This window comes from Lissotriton vulgaris, chromosome 9 (genome assembly GCF_964263255.1).
Source record: "Lissotriton vulgaris chromosome 9, aLisVul1.2, whole genome shotgun sequence".
Classification (NCBI taxonomy): domain Eukaryota; kingdom Metazoa; phylum Chordata; class Amphibia; order Caudata; family Salamandridae; genus Lissotriton; species Lissotriton vulgaris.
In genome coordinates this window covers 945,024,596-945,042,639 of record NC_141697.1, presented here as the reverse complement: position 1 = coordinate 945,042,639, position 18,044 = coordinate 945,024,596, and the positions used below count along the sequence as shown (strand labels likewise).

The window sequence follows — 18,044 nt, the reverse complement described above, 5'->3', positions numbered from 1 at the left end:
TTGTTCCAGGCATGCACCTGTACAGCCTGCACCCATTCATTTGGATAACTCCACACATGACAATGGCACAATGGAGAGAGGGTGTTAGGGCAGGTGATCTATACCCTAATAACATATTTTTTATTTTTTTATTTTATTTTACAGAGTTTTATATAGCGCGAACTTGACAAGAATCGGGTATTAGAGCGCTTTACATAGCACCAGTTGCATTACATGAGGACACATTCCTTTTTGTTAGGTACAAGGAGATTAAGTGATTTCCCCAGAATCACAGGATGTTCAGCGTCATTGCCGAGATTCGAACCCAGTGGTCGGCCACCCTAGCTGTTACTGCAAGAACTGACCGGGTCCCACTCCAACGCGAACTTGCACCTCTGTCAAAGTAAAAATGATGAGGAGTTGGTCTCTCATCATTTTTACTTTGACAGAGTTGCAAGTTCGCGTTGGAGTGGGACCCGGTCAGTTCTTGCAGTACACCATACTAAAGCTAAAGGGTAAAGAAATATGGCCTGAGTACCAAGAGGCTCCACAGATAACCTGGGGTGCACCTGAACTTAGCATAAAGAGGCCGAGGTGTGCCTAACCTCTATAGAGCACTGATAAGTGATAAGGAATGGGAGTAGAGTGCCCTTACTGGTGTGAGCACAGTGAGGGGAAGACTGGACTGAACCCATCACATACAAGGAGAGGAGAATGGCATGCATACCTGTCAAGAAAATCTTGAATAACGCAAAGTTCAAGCGAGTGCAATTGAATTATCTATTGAAAACATACCTTACTCCATTGAAATTTGGTTGTATTTACCTGGGCGGACCAGTGGTACACCAAAACGTGATGGGCCCCCTGCAAGATATGCTGAAGGGGCCCCTCACACTCACATCAGTAGGGGCTGACAGGGCCCCCACCATACACCGTGGGAGCTGCCTTTGTAACACCCCTGGGGCGGACCCACAGTCTGCCCAAAGATGCAGGAAGGTAAGAGCAGACTCTCTTCATAAGATTTGTCCAGTTGTAGAGGGTGTATGGAAGATGGTGCTGGCAGAATGACATCCCATAACTGTAGGTCTGCCTACGCGCACAGTCAAACAGTGTTCGTTGGGTGTAGTCTACGCACAGAAGAAATGAAAAATGTGCTGCCATGGGAAGAGAAGTTCTTAAAAGACTGATAGTAATTCACTAGTTAAGACCACAGGGCCCACAACTGCAGGTATGGGGTACAGATATGACAGAGTGGGCATTGCAGATGAGGTGAAAAGTAAGAAAGCAAGAAAAGATGAGAATTTAGCAAGAGACCCGATAGACTGGGCAGCAATGTTATTATGTAGGCTGAATGACCTGCCAGACTCAAGACTGCTGTGAGCGGGAGAGTTTCATTGCAAGAGGTGAACGGGTTAATAAAAACAGACTGGGAAAGGATACTGCTAGAACTGCTAGGGCCAGATGATGCCCGACAAGACCAGACCCATGGGATCAGTGGTGTATAGGGAAGAGACTGTTTCCTGGAGAGAATGGAAGGTTTCAAACATACCAAGGTGCTGTTCAATAAGTCACAGTAAGAGGGAGCTCAGAGTTTTGCTTCAAGCTCTGAGGTGTGTTGTATATTTATTCTTACATCAATATGACTACCTGGTTTCTGTAGTCCTTTCTTAGTGTTCCTATCTGTAGTCCTTTCTTAGTGTTCCTACCTTCTCTTTCTCCCATAGTTCCTTTGTGTGTTCTATCTGTGGTGTGGAGGATTCCAGCCCTGGCAGTTGGTCTGGTCAGCTGTGGGGTTTTACTGCTCTGCTGTCTAACTTAATAAATATATCTTAATTACCTTAAGACGTGTCCTGCTACCTACTTAATTCTATTTACAACAAGGTGCTGCTGAGGTGGCAGGGTACTATTACTTACACAAGCATGCAATTAGTTGTTTCAAGATGCGGCGCAAATATGTCAAAATGCTCTTCACGAAGAGACACATATATGACACTAAGCAGCTCACATGGGTCAGGGGGCTACTAGGTCACACCAGGTTGCAGCTCAAAAATGCCAGATTGTACCTCAAATGCACCCAATATGCTGCCGAAATGCTTCAGAATGGACCATATACGTTTTTACATTAAACATGTTACTATCCGTTGTAGTCACAAAACGAACTTGTATAATATTCTAGAGGCCTTAAAAGAGGTGCACTATTTAACATACCAATACAATGAAAAATATCACAGTTATGAGTATGCACAGGTTAGTTTACTAAAGTATGTATATCAGTGGTATTAAACACAAGCATCTTATAGGTCTTTGCGCATTGGCCCCAAAACATCGTACAATGGAATGAAATGTTAATATTCAGTGAATATTTATATACAATTATGAAACATATATATGACAGTATCCGCATTGAACTTTTAGTAAATGGCGATGGACGTTTCGGGCCAATTCACAAAGGTATAGGAGTATGTAAAGAGTATTCCTATAGTATTACTTTGTGTACTCAAAAATGCTTTTGTGAATCATCTCCAAAGAAATTAATTGGTATCAAATGTCGCTGTTTAAAATTTAGGGTGTCATTACAATGGCGAAAGGCCCGCCACCGCCAGCCGGTTTCACGTTCTAGGGTGGAAGTCCTTCCCTTTCCGCCCGAGCCGAGGAGGGCGCCGGGAGGAAGGAGGCCGCATCCAGAGCCTGCGGCAGCGAGGACACAGAAAAGACCATCAAGCGGCAGGTAAGTTCTTAGTATTTTACTTTTAATTTATATTGTTGTCTGTTTTCCTCCCCTGCCCGTCGTCCCCCGCCACACCACTCCACCCGCACACCAGCCACTACTGCTTCCCATGCATAGTATCTGCCTCAGTAATCACCCTTTTCCTTCGTATTTGACAATGGCAGACCTTTTTAATGAGCAGTCGTAACACCCTCTTTATAATCATTTCCTTGCAAAGATGTATTTTCTCATCATTTATTGCTCTCACAATTCAGGACCCTTATCCAACCATGTCTCCCCTGTCACTTATTAGCAACACAAAATTAGGAGCCATTGGCTCACATCACCCAGAGCTATAAGGTGACCTGGTGTATATTAGTCAAGGCCAGAAAAGACAGAAATGGATGGGTGACTCACCTTGGTACAAGTGTGAACCAAAATGCTGTGCTCTTTTGGGCGTGGATGAGCACAGTGCTACATTTGGGGTTTTTTTCAAAGAAAACTAGGGCTCCGCTAATGGGCAGTTGAGGATTTAAGTGAACTGATCCACAAAGAGTAGACATCATGGGGATTCCTATCATTTAATAATGGAGTAGGCAATTAGTTCTTTCTTTTCACAATTTGCACAAGCTGGAGAAAAAGCAAGGCATGGCACATTTTTAATGATTAGTGCATATGCCCTCCTCAACATGTCTGCCTAGTAATATTCATGAGAAGCAGAGGATGGGATCAGGTGCTGGTGCAAATATGGTTCCTGTCTAAGATCCTCCTCATGAAAGGACTCTCCAAGGAGTGAAAAACACTGTTATCTGTACCTGGTTCGGTTCCCTGGAGCAGTGCCGGGGTGGGGCTCTCCGACCTCTCAGAAAACCGCGCCTCCACCGGAGCCAATGAGCAATCAGACAACGCGGAAGACATCTTCTTTTGGACATCGGCAGCCATTTCACCAAGACGGTTCCAATGTGAAGGCCCTGTACAAAAGTCAGAAAATACTCTATCACGCCACGTTCTGCATGTGAAGAGGTCAAAAGGCTATGGAATGTCCAAACTCATCCACATAAACTTTCATACACATATTTACTATTGTTGCACCAGCAGGCAGTAGATTTTGGCACTTACTGTCGCTACCGAGTAAGAGGAAGGCCAAAAACTCACAAGTATTTAGGTAGAAAAGTACTTATTCTTAACTAGTGCATTTAAAAAAACAAAACTCTGCAATAAGTGGCTTCCAGCGTCTCATAAACACTCAATACATAAACATTCTAGTAACTATGTGGCTCTTTTAGCGATAGAGGCAAAATGGTGGACAAAAGTCAAACAATTGATGATGTTAAGCATAGGTTAGCATGGGTGTTCCTCAATTAACATCGGAATAAGGCGAAAACAACAAGCTATGGCTTTCAAGACAGGAGGTTGAGGTAGAATCCGTAAGCAATTTTGAGTAATTGGACTAAATTAGCATTCCTGGATTTCATCTGTGCGTTGTACTAATAGAATCATTATTATGCAGTATCTAAAAAAACACAATCTGGGCAACTTTGTAGATACTCACTTGATTTAAACAGATGTCTGGATTACTAAACAGTTTAGTACAGTGCTATAGAGATTCTCCTTCATGTCGCCTTTAAAATTGGACTGAGGTTGGTAGCAAACAAGTCATTTTTGCAACAGAGTGCTCTTACCACTGATTTGATGTGGATCTTAGCTTCAAGAGTAGTCTGCAGCACAGATTATAAAGCTATAAGTATACTCTGGCCTCAGAAGGCAACTCCTTACCCTCCTTATTATCCACAGTATCCCACATCTAGGTTTAAAAATACACAACTCCCAGACAGAGTTTCCAAAGACCCCCTCCCTCTTTTTGCCAGTAGGACACAAAGACCCCACATAGAATAAGAGGACAGTTCATTATCAGCATCCTTGAGTGAATTCTTGGCATGTTTGATTAAGGTACATCCTACAAGATTAACGCTGGAAATAGGGTGATTTGAAATTAAGTGCTCCCCCGTGGAATATACAAGAACTATGGAAGGCCTATTTTTAAATAAAATAGTTTCATGAAGAGATCAAGAGGGAAATTCGATGAGATGCACTTTGAATAGTAATGGTTTGCTGCTAAATCCAGCACAGTTGCACTTTTTTGAAAGTATTCAGAAGTATTTATTGTTGTAATAGTTTGTTCATAAATCTTGCACAGTCGCGCTTTATTGAAAATATACCAAAGTATTTATTGAATACTATGGCAATGTAACTAGATTTGTTTTTTCATGGTACATTCTCACTTTTTTGGAACAAGTAAGGATTTATTGGGATGATGAAGTAACTATTATTAATATTGTATATTATGGTATACTCTATATATTGTGGAAAAACATATCAACGTATGAAAGGCTTACTTTGTTTTTCTTTTGCACTTCTGCACTTTGCTGATAAATGTAATGATTCATTGTGAAAACAAAAGGATGATTATTAATATTATTATTATGGATTACCCAGTGTATTGATGAAAAACATATTATGGTAGGGAAGGTTTATTTGTAATAAGAGGACCTCATGACGAAATCGAGATGGGAACTTGACGAGTCCCACTTTGAATAGTAATAGTTTGCAGCAAAATTTAGCAGAGCTACTCTTTATTAAAAGTATACCAATGTATTTACTGACTATTATTTCTTTTTTATTGCACATCAGTATTATGCTGGAAAAATTAAGGATCTATTGTGATGATGAAATAACTATTTTTAAAGATAAATAATATTGTTTATTATGGTAAGCCCTATGTATCTGCGTATTAAAAAAAAAGAATATACATGAACAAGAGTTTGCAGAAAATGTATATGGTGACAACGGGCGGGATGTTGTCGTCCCATGTGCAGAATGATTTTAGTATCCAGAGAACCCATTTCAGATATGCAGCTTTTGCAGTGGTATAGAGCAGTCCTTTTGTACAAAGTAGACACCAAATATCCAATACCGCTTCAATAACTCGGGTAAATCTTGCAAATTATGAGAAAAATATGGAAAACTACTTTACATGTAATGTTGAAAAAGCGATGCGTATGTCCAATGTTTCATATAAGCCTTTACCTTTCAGGTATCAACAAATATTTTTGCAGGATTAACTCAAAGTGATTCTTTGAGTTTTAGAAGACCTAGCGGAATAGGCAGACATGTTGATACGATTAATTGACCCTTTGAATAACAGACCTCCCTGAAGCGACTTGGGGCATACTTACGCAGAGACGGTGTGTGTGTGTGGGGGTTCTCTCTCTTTTTCTGCCACTGTTGTTTACTAATGTGATACTTACTTGATCATAACAAAAAAGAAAATATACATGGAAAATGCAATTGTGTAAGGATGTACTTGGCCAGAAAGTTGTGATACTGATTATGAGTGCTGACTTATAATCAATCAAAAAATATAAAACATTTTTAAAGTTGCTATTTGAAATATTACACAGTCTCTTACTTGGCACTATTTAGAAAAGTATTTTCAGGTGCAAGTGCATATTTACGATCGACATGTCAGGAATCCAAAAAAAGATTCCTGGCAGGTGTCAATGGACTTGCTACTTCGGATTTGTCTGCCTCAAATGCAGAGAACTTTAGTTGCAGATCCTACTCAAGGAGTGGGAGTGCTGTTCCATTGAGTCGTTTGCCTTGTGAGTTTGGGAACACTCACAAACATGGACGTTTGTGGGCACTTCCAAACTACGGTCTGGCCTATACCCGACCTGGAAATGGGTGTGAAGTTACTCCGGCATACAGGGCTTTTAGTGGGCCCGGTCTGTCCGGGTCTGAGCACCGGCAGTTATTTTCAGGGGGCCTCAAAACGGGTCTCTATCGGCTCTATTTACGGGCCTCACAGAGATAGTCCGTTTTCTTTTATTTTTCTTGCACCAAACTTATTTTGCTCTAGCTGGAATTGCCAGGCTAGATCCTGAGGCCGCTGGCCTATGTGCATGCTGTAGATCCTTTCATGCAGATTTTTATCATATGATGCGGGACTGGTGGGAAGTATCACAGTTTAGGACAGAAAGTCCTCTCTTTAATTAATGTCTTTTCAGGCACCTATCTCCGAGTCATTCTGAAGTAAAGCTTTGTTTATTGAGTAAGTTACCTAGAACTAAGGATAATAAAAAAACGTGTAATTTTATAGATTTAGCGCCTTATTTTTGGTAAGGGTAAGATTGCGATCCTGCAAACAACCTCCAAACACACACAGCCGCACCAGAGTACTTCACAGATCTTTAAAAGACCATTTGCTTGTGAATGAGGCTTTGTTGTTTTTCACTCCTTTGTAGAGCCCCTGCAGCTCCACTCTGCCTATTGCTTGAAGAATTAGCCCCCCCACGAAATGTTTTCTTAGCCACCCCCCTCCCCCTCAAAATTTGGCTCTACTTGCGCCTCCAAGGAGGGTGTATGGCGTTATCCATACATATCTTTATTTAGACTACGCCCCTACTTGGATAGGCCACATCCCTTTAAGAGGTTTGCCCCGCCCCTTTTAGAGCAACCCAAGTTTTTTTCCCAATTAAAGCCCTGCCAGCATATATATATAGCTAGGGTAACTGCCCTTCCTGGATGCGCAGCGTAACAGACCACCCAATTTGGCGGCGGGATATGGAAAGCATTTTCTGGCTTCATTCCCGTCCAGTGTCATTCTAAGCTAAGTAGAGTCCTAGAATTCAGCACAAGGATATTGGATCGCAAAGGAGAGGTCTCATGATATGCTTAGTAGTATGGAAACATGCATCTGGTACAGCTTTCTGGGAGTGCTTCTGGCAATGTTTATGAATATGAAAAAAGGTAAAAATATGTTCAAAAGAAGATGTACATTAACATTTCGGCTGTATATTTACGTTTTTTTCCCATGAACAGGGCCCACATCGGATTTTTTTAATGAGGTTCAAACAAATAAGTACATTGATCACACATTGCTTGCTTGTTTTCACTGGTTAGAATGTTATTGTGCAATTCTCGACACAGAGAAAGCAATTTATTTTTCAGGTCCCCATTTCCACAGTAGTTAGCACACCAAAGTTAAATGTAAGTGTACAAATGGCTTGATTTAGGAGTGTAAATCCACATTTTGAATTTTCTAAACTTGCATCAACACTAGGACTAAGATTTCTTCACATAATGCCCTAAGATGTTTATGCACACCTAAACGTTTAAATGAATATCCACAAACTGTGGATACTCACAAACCTTTCCACTGTCAATTTACTTCTCAGACACGATCCGACATTTGCTCTGGTAAAGGCAATAATAAAACCCGTGTCCAGATGGGGAATAGGGAGGAGGCACCCGCAAAACTGCAGAGAGTAGGGGGGAAATGATTACTCAACAAGGAAAATTAATGGAGAAAAAAGCTTTGGAGTGCAGCTAAACTGCTGCATTACACATATGCATGTGTAAATTGTATTTGCATTTATATCCCATTAACCTACCCCTAAATGTCCACTATATTTAAGCACGCAAAAAGGCTTTCCATGGGTGTAAACGAGGGAGTATCTGCAACAATTTCAGAGGTCTTTTCAGTTCATTGGAACACCTAATCACAACCACAACACCTGTCACGGCCCACATTGTTTAATTAAACTAAGTTAATGGCTGAAAATTCTGCTGAATCACTTTAGATGCCTGAAAAAGGAATTTTCGTTAAAAAGTTGCATCTAAAGTGGGAATCTTTAATTCCCAGATACAAAGATCAACTTCTCTTTCTACATAGCTAGTATGTTTGATGGACAGAGGCACTTCCTGGAATTTAACAATGTACTACACCTTAGCGATAGAGTCTTTATTGCTTTGCAAGCTGCCTCTACTATTGTAGAGGCTGAAACCCCAAGAACAACTGTGAGACAGGAGTCTTCTGGTCCCAAGGCAAACCGGGGTTACTGGGCTTCCACTAGGACAACTGGAGTCGTTCACTACAGGTGTTTGTGGGTCCCCAGCAATAAAGTGGGATAACAACGGAGCTCGGGGTAGTGAGGTAATGCATCTTACTAAGGGAGATAAATATGGGTTAGACATTCAGAAACAGTAAAATACAACACAACATTGTTCACTAATACCTGATTGTCCTGTTAAAAGGAAAGTACTTTAATGTACACAAAACTAAATAGAATACGTGAAATAACGATAAACAAAGACAACTATCAATATTTTGCTAAGCTAGCCTATGGAGATGTCTGCGATCACCGGCCCAACTTCGTGAGGGTATTTAGAGAAAATATTGAGTTGGAAATGTCGACCTACACAAATATCGAGCTGGAAATGTTGTGACACAGAAATATCAACAGCAAGAATATCGTGGTCAAGAATATCGAATTTAATATCTTTAAGAAATATTGTTTAAAAATATAGAGGTCATTAATATAATTTGCAAAAATATAGTTGTTGAAAATATCAATTTTTTAATTAGTGTTATGTATTTTAGTATATATTTTAAATGTATGTGATGTATTTTTGTTAAGGATTGCTATTGTTTAATATATGTATTACATTTGTAGCAGTTATCAATTTTATTTTAATGAAATTTTGCATTTTTTTGTTCTATAGTGGGTTATAAGTTTATAGGGGCATAGAGTGGAATTAAGTTATAATAAATCAATGATTATTTTTTATTTGTTAATATTTGAGATTGTATAGTCTTAATTGTCAGGCTTTCGGGGATTAAAGAGGTATAAGGTGGGAAGTAGTTTGTTTTTAATTATTTATTAATTGGTTAATATTAATTGGTAATTATGGTAATTGTGTCATTCTTTTAGGTGCAGGTTGTGGGCTTTATAGGGTTAAAGGGTGAGAAGTAATGTATTTTTAATTATTTAATAATTAGTTAATATTAATTATTTGAAAATTAAATATGAACATTGTGTAATTAATTTTAGGTGCTGGTTGTGGGCTTTATAGGGGTAAATGGTGGAAAGTAATTCATATTTAATTAATAATTCGTTGATAATTAATATTAATAAATATATTGATAATGAATTAGGGTAATTGTTTAATTTTTTGTGTGAGGTTTTGGTTTTATAGCGGTAAAGGGTGGGGAGTAAATACATTTTACTTACTTTATAATTAGCTGTTAAATAATATTAGTTTTTTAATTGAAAATACATTTTAATTGTGTAATTAATTTTGTTACAGTTTAATTTTAGGTGTGAGTTGTGTGAATGATAGGGGTAAAGGGTGGGAAGTACATTTTTCTGTGTTTTAATTTGTTTTTTAATTAATAATAATATTTCTTTAATTGATAATTAATTATGTTAATTATGTAAGTACATTTTTTTATTTAGATGTGGGTTGTGAATTGTGTGGTGTTAAAGGGTAGGAAGTAAATAAGCAAAATGTATGTAATAATTAATGTTTTATTTATAAATAATTTCTCACTAAATATATTTGTTTGAAAATTATTTTTTATTTTATGTAATATAATATTTGTAGGTATTTGTGATATGTATTGAACATTATAATATGTTTATTTTTAATATTAAATATATTTGTATTTACATTTTTTACATCATTATATATATATTTTAATTGATTGTTTTAAAAATAAAATGTTGTTGATATTTTGTTTGTTTTTAATTTTGAACTGACTGGAGTGGGAATAGTAATTTGTACCCCTCCGAATCCAACTCTTTATCTACTGTTGCACTGACTGGAGTGGTAATAGTAAATGTTAACTCTCACTATCCAACACTATCCCTACTGTTGCACTCACTGGAGTCGGAATAGTAATTTTTACCCCTCCGCTATCCAACACTTTCCCCACTGTTGCACTCATTGGAGTGGGAATAGTAATGTTCACCCCTCCGCTATACAATACTTTCCCTACTGTTGCACTCATTGGAGTGGTAATAGTAATTTTCACCCCTCCGCTATACAACACTTTCCCTACTGTTGCACTCACTGGAGTGGGAAATGTAAGTTTAAAGATTTTTAAATAGTTTAATGTTTTAATTTATAACAGAATGTTTTTTTAACAGATTTTATGTATATTAAATCTAATTTATTTATTTTCAAATAATTATCTTATATTTTTCATATTTATTATATATATATATATATATGAAAACCAACGCCCACTCCAACAGAATGAGCCCGACATATGCTGACTTCTCACCAGGATTTATTCTGCAGAAAATAAAGATAAAGCACCGTCCAGGAAACGCCAGGCAGACGCGTTTCTAGCGAGTGTGTTAGCTTTCTTCAGTGCCGGTTCCTGTTTCCTCTCAGAGCCTCGCACCTGGGGATACTTGCAGTGTCCTGAGCAGTCTCTGGCCACGCTTTTTAAAGTGATAGTTCCTCCCCGCCTCTGCTCACAGCTGCGGTACCTCCTGTGAAGGTGTTGAAACCAGGAGCACGCTGGGACACCGAGTCCAATGTGACAGCTCATACAGTGAAAAGCCGCCAAACGCCCAGTGGCTTGTCTCGATGTCACCGCATCCTTCCAATTAAGCCACAGGGTTATTTTCTGCAGTACCTGGCAAGGCCCCTGCAGACACGCTGCAGCCTCCTTCCCCGAAATAATGTTCCACAGCCAAATACCGCAAAACCACTCGGGGGGTGAAGCGTTTGTAGTTTTATACGCGGACCAGAGGTTGCTGCCTTTGCGCTTCACAGCCAGATCAGGAGGGCATGTCGGTTGACCAGTACACAGCAAACTGGTCTTTGATATGAAAACCAACGCCCACTCCAACAGAATGAGCCCGACATATGCTGACTTCTCACCAGGATTTATTCTGCAGAAAATAAAGATAAAGCACCGTCCAGGAAACGCCAGGCAGACGCGTTTCTAGCGAGTGTGTTAGCTTTCTTCAGTGCCGGTTCCTGTTTCCTCTCAGAGCCTCGCACCTGGGGATACTTGCAGTGTCCTGAGCAGTCTCTGGCCACGCTTTTTAAAGTGATAGTTCCTCCCCGCCTCTGCTCACAGCTGCGGTACCTCCTGTGAAGGTGTTGAAACCAGGAGCACGCTGGGACACCGAGTCCAATGTGACAGCTCATACAGTGAAAAGCCGCCAAACGCCCAGTGGCTTGTCTCGATGTCACCGCATCCTTCCAATTAAGCCACAGGGTTATTTTCTGCAGTACCTGGCAAGGCCCCTGCAGACACGCTGCAGCCTCCTTCCCCGAAATAATGTTCCACAGCCAAATACCGCAAAACCACTCGGGGGGTGAAGCGTTTGTAGTTTTATACGCGGACCAGAGGTTGCTGCCTTTGCGCTTCACAGCCAGATCAGGAGGGCATGTCGGTTGACCAGTACACAGCAAACTGGTCTTTGATATGAAAACCAACGCCCACTCCAACAGAATGAGCCCGACATATGCTGACTTCTCACCAGGATTTATTCTGCAGAAAATAAAGATAAAGCACCGTCCAGGAAACGCCAGGCAGACGCGTTTCTAGCGAGTGTGTTAGCTTTCTTCAGTGCCGGTTCCTGTTTCCTCTCAGAGCCTCGCACCTGGGGATACTTGCAGTGTCCTGAGCAGTCTCTGGCCACGCTTTTTAAAGTGATAGTTCCTCCCCGCCTCTGCTCACAGCTGCGGTACCTCCTGTGAAGGTGTTGAAACCAGGAGCACGCTGGGACACCGAGTCCAATGTGACAGCTCATACAGTGAAAAGCCGCCAAACGCCCAGTGGCTTGTCTCGATGTCACCGCATCCTTCCAATTAAGCCACAGGGTTATTTTCTGCAGTACCTGGCAAGGCCCCTGCAGACACGCTGCAGCCTCCTTCCCCGAAATAATGTTCCACAGCCAAATACCGCAAAACCACTCGGGGGGGTGAAGCGTTTGTAGTTTTATACGCGGACCAGAGGTTGCTGCCTTTGCGCTTCACAGCCAGATCAGGAGGGCATGTCGGTTGACCAGTACACAGCAAACTGGTCTTTGATATGAAAACCAACGCCCACTCCAACAGAATGAGCCCGACATATGCTGACTTCTCACCAGGATTTATTCTGCAGAAAATAAAGATAAAGCACCGTCCAGGAAACGCCAGGCAGACGCGTTTCTAGCGAGTGTGTTAGCTTTCTTCAGTGCCGGTTCCTGTTTCCTCTCAGAGCCTCGCACCTGGGGATACTTGCAGTGTCCTGAGCAGTCTCTGGCCACGCTTTTTAAAGTGATAGTTCCTCCCCGCCTCTGCTCACAGCTGCGGTACCTCCTGTGAAGGTGTTGAAACCAGGAGCACGCTGGGACACCGAGTCCAATGTGACAGCTCATACAGTGAAAAGCCGCCAAACGCCCAGTGGCTTGTCTCGATGTCACCGCATCCTTCCAATTAAGCCACAGGGTTATTTTCTGCAGTACCTGGCAAGGCCCCTGCAGACACGCTGCAGCCTCCTTCCCCGAAATAATGTTCCACAGCCAAATACCGCAAAACCACTCGGGGGGGTGAAGCGTTTGTAGTTTTATACGCGGACCAGAGGTTGCTGCCTTTGCGCTTCACAGCCAGATCAGGAGGGCATGTCGGTTGACCAGTACACAGCAAACTGGTCTTTGATATGAAAACCAACGCCCACTCCAACAGAATGAGCCCGACATATGCTGACTTCTCACCAGGATTTATTCTGCAGAAAATAAAGATAAAGCACCGTCCAGGAAACGCCAGGCAGACGCGTTTCTAGCGAGTGTGTTAGCTTTCTTCAGTGCCGGTTCCTGTTTCCTCTCAGAGCCTCGCACCTGGGGATACTTGCAGTGTCCTGAGCAGTCTCTGGCCACGCTTTTTAAAGTGATAGTTCCTCCCCGCCTCTGCTCACAGCTGCGGTACCTCCTGTGAAGGTGTTGAAACCAGGAGCACGCTGGGACACCGAGTCCAATGTGACAGCTCATACAGTGAAAAGCCGCCAAATGCCCAGTGGCTTGTCTCGATGTCACCGCATCCTTCCAATTAAGCCACAGGGTTATTTTCTGCAGTACCTGGCAAGGCTCCTGCAGACACGCTGCAGCCTCCTTCCCCGAAATAATGTTCCACAGCCAAATACCGCAAAACCACTCGGGGGGTGAAGCGTTTGTAGTTTTATACGCGGACCAGAGGTTGCTGCCTTTGCGCTTCACAGCCAGATCAGGAGGGCATGTCGGTTGATATATATATATACACACACATACATACACACTCACACACACACACAGACACGTCAGTTCGAGTTAAGCAGGAGTTGTAGCGCTCACCATGGGTGCCTCTCCCTGCGGCGGAACCAAGCCACTTTCAATATTCAATATTCAAACACAATCCTTCTTCCGAAAGAAAAATGGGGCGCACACCATTAGTTTTCCACAGCATGCGTGATTTATTCTTGGATCATTTCAATAATACAGCCTGAAAAGCGAGTGATCTACGCGTTTCGGTGTCCCTGACACCTTGGTCACGATCAAACCTCTGCTTTTTTTTCTCATTATTTAAAAGCTTTGCGAGATGGTCATTGTATCATTTCCTGCCCAGGGATATTTAACGTCCAGATGCATTATGAGTGCTGTAGTTTTTTTAAGTATATATGGAAAAAGCAAAACAATGTACTTAATATGAGAAAACAGATTTTATGTTGTTTTTTAAGAGCTTTTCACTTGAGAATATCACCTTTAGCAGCAAAGCCTATTAATTAGGGATTGCGTTCATTATTTAGTTACCTCCAGTGGGGCTTCGTTACTGCATGTTACTCATTTCATCATTTGCCTCTAGTGGAACATAAAGGTGCATATTCTTCATCTCTTTCTCATTTTATGAATTCCTTGTTTATTGTCTTCCCTTTCTTTTTTTCTCTTCATTTCCTTCTTACATTTTTTTGTTACTCGTTTTTTTCTTTTTTGTTTTCTTTTTCTTTTATCCAAACATATTCATGTCCCTTTTTATAAGTGAATGTACAACTCCTCTGACTGATTTAGGCCGTGTGGATTCAGAGTTCGAAGATTTAGACTGTGGCGAGATTCTTTCTGGCATAAGAGTTTCTCTCTGTCTCCTCCTCGCACATTCCTCGGAATTGTTTAAATCCCGTAGAATTTCAATCGTTTCCATTCTCCTTCAATGACCTGTTCCATATGTTTCGCAATTGCGTTTGATCGGTCTTTATGGATCGTTGCTCTTACATGTTCTATTATTCGTTTTTTCAGTTCACATATGGTGCTTCCCACGTACAGCAGTGGACACGGACATTCCACCACATATACCGTGTATTGTGTTTTGCACGTGATCAATTGACGTATCTCCCACATTTTGTTATTCGCCATTTTGACTTCTTTTGTATGTTTCGCGATTTGGCACATTTTGCATGTATGGCATTTCAGAAATCCCCTTGTTTTCAACCATGTTTCATCCCTTTTCTTTGTTTTGAAATGACTGTGGCTGAGGTGATCCTTCAAATTTCTTGCCCTCCGGTAGGTTATCGTTGGATGTTTCCTAACTATGTTACTCACAGTTTTGTTCAAATGCAAGATTCTCCAATTTTTTCTCAAAATGTGGGCAATTTCTTTGCTATTCTGTGAGTAATCGGTTATTAGTCGTATGGGTTCGGGCTCTTCATTTCTTTCTTCACTTGGACCTTTTAGGCATTCTTCTTGAGATTTCTCATTTGCTCTTGTCCAACACTTTTCCACATTGCCTGTGCTATATTTCCGATTCTTTAATCGTTTATTTGTGGCTGCACTATGTTTGTGCCAATCCGTTTCTTCGCTGCAAATTCTTCGAATGCGAAGAAACTCCCCATATGGGATGCTGGAGATAAGTGACTGTTGATGAAAGCTGGTAGCTTCTAATGTGGCATTAGTTGCAGTACTTTTTCTATGCAGTGTGGTTTGGATCTGGTTTTCCTTGATATGAATTTCTGTATCCAGGAAGATCACTTTTTGATGACTTATTTCATAGGTAAATTTCAGACCTGGCATGCTGTCATTGATGATGTTAAAATATTCTTGGAATTCCAGAGCTGACCCATCCCAAATGATGAGTAAATAGTCAATAAAGCGTATCCAACTGACGATTTTGTCTGTCATTTGGTCATTTCCTGCATTCCATGCCATCTCCTTTTCCCAGTATCCCATTGCTAAACTGGCATAATTGGGACTAAAGGAAAATCCCATGGCTGTCCCATTGTTTTGGCGATATAACTCCTCACCAAATAGGAAAATGTTCTTAGTTAGATATGTTAGCGATGTCACATGTTAGTTCTTAGTAAGTGATGTCACTGACCATGTCATGAATAATGTAATATATAACATCATCACCAGTGGATTGTGGGCTCGACAGTTACAGTTAGTACAACTAAATATAACGGAGGAATTTCAATGGTTTTGTATGAGTGAAATGTCCAGCTAACTAGAACACCCCTGAAACCTATGGTTTTTTCAATGAATTTCTAAGGTTTTTTAAATGATAATTCCTAACTATAACCTGCCTGAAACCGATGTTTTTTTCAGTGAATATATATATATATATATATATATATATATATATATATTTCCGCACTTGCGCCTTTACTGCGACAGACTTAAATTCTTGGCCATCTGACAGGAAAAACACGGAAGACCCAGAGTGCAGGTGAGTTTCTTTATTCCTCAGCACACCACGCCAGCATAACGTTTCGGCCTACACAGAGGCCTTGGTCACATGACACACTGAGAGAGTTGCAAGAAATTTAAAGTGCTCATGCAACAACGACGGAAACATTTGATTGGTTACATTTAAAGCAGTGGGAGTGTTTAACCCTATTTGATACTGATTTGCTTGCAATTGCAAAGGCGGGGAACCAAACATGTTTACACAATTGCCCTTCACTTTGATAACTGTTTAAATACATTTATAATATCCGATAATTCAAGTGAGTTATTTTAGTTAATTCATGGGCACACAAGGTATTTACAAACTTCATACGAAATTTCATATAATTACAAAATGTGCAAAGAGAAACCCTCAAACGAAGTCAAAATACATTGAGAGCAAATGTCTGAGAGCTGCCGGCATAAATGCCTTAAATGTTGCAAAAACCAATGCACAGCATACCTAAAAGTCCCACATATATAAAATATATACACAGAATTTCATATATTTACATCTATATACATCATAAATACTCCAAACTACTACCATCTAGATAATTAATTGTGGTGTAGTAGTATAATAACCGGATAAGAAGGGCACAAAAATGCGTACATTTTGACCTATCCCCTACCTAACCCAATATTAGGTGTTTACAAAAAATCATACCAAAAACCATCGCTGTTGAAAGTGCTAAATAGAACAAGTGCAATTAAAAACAGATTTTTTTTTTTTTTTCTGAGGTACTAAGCTTAACAACAGTTACATGAAACTTCTGAGGTATGTAGCAACCACTTTTATCGACATTAATCGTATGACCTGGTGTCTCTTATCTTGCACAGTCATATCTGATCAACACCGGACCAACACTAATGATTGAGACAGGTAACATTTCTTCGTATAGCCAACACTATTTATAAGAGAAAGTGGTGAGAGTGCAGCGGGAGGCTCTCAGATGTTGTGTTTCTTACAAACAAGTGTAAAAATCCTCCGTGGAATTGAGGCCGTTCGGGCTTTTGCTGTCCATCTCCAGGATGTATCTGGTCTCAAGTGCCCTTAAGATCCCATCCCGGTTACCACCTCTCCTCAAAGGGCCCACCGAGTCAATAGCATAGTATTTAAGGAGACTGCTGTTGTTATCATGGAACTCCTTAAAGTGTCGCGCGACAGGGTAAGTGGCGTCATTAGTGTTGATTGCCCTGATATGCTGGAGTACCCTTTTGTGGACCTGCAATTTGGTACTACCAATATATTGCAGGCCACAGGGGCACTCCAGCACATACACCACATACTCCGACTTGCACGTGAGTTGCTTATTGATCTTACGAGGCACTGCAGAGAATGCTGTAAGGAACTCGGTCTTATTGAGCCCCTGAGAGCAAGCTTTGCAGCTGGAACACTTCCTAAACCCCCGACTGGCAGCTAGCCAATTTTTAGGGGGTATTACCTCAGGACTAGATTTGACTAGTGCGTCCTGTAAGGAGAACGCCTTCCTGTAAGTAATGGCTGGTCTATTAGGCATGTGTTCACCAATAACTGGATCCAATTTGATCAGGTTCCAGTATTGGTTGACGATCTTCCTGAGTGCCCCGTGCTGGCTACTGTAGGTCCAAATGAGTCTGACAGGTTTCTCAGTGCTAGCATTGATGTTTTTCTGTGCTTTCTTGTGGGTCAGTGCTTCTTTGAGGGACTGGGCATTGGCTTTACTAATAGCTGTATCAATTAGCTGCTCACTGTACCCCCGGGCAAGGAACCTTTGTTTACTGGCTGCCTGCGCAGCTTTGCAATGGGAGTCCGTACTACACACCCTACGAATTCTAAGCATCTC

At 41.0% G+C, this 18,044-nt stretch overlaps 1 protein-coding gene across 1 annotated transcript in view; it reads right to left on the bottom strand.

Moving 5' to 3' along the window:
- The window catches only part of MON1A (MON1 vesicular trafficking associated A), a 110,259-nt gene that overhangs the window by 66,151 nt on the left and 26,064 nt on the right, over nt 1-18,044 (bottom strand). The window contains exon 3 of the mRNA XM_086938799.1: nt 3,502-3,657. Coding sequence (XP_086794925.1) covers nt 3,502-3,628 — 127 coding nt within the window. The 5' untranslated portion in view covers nt 3,629-3,657. The remainder of the gene's footprint in view (nt 1-3,501; nt 3,658-18,044) is intronic.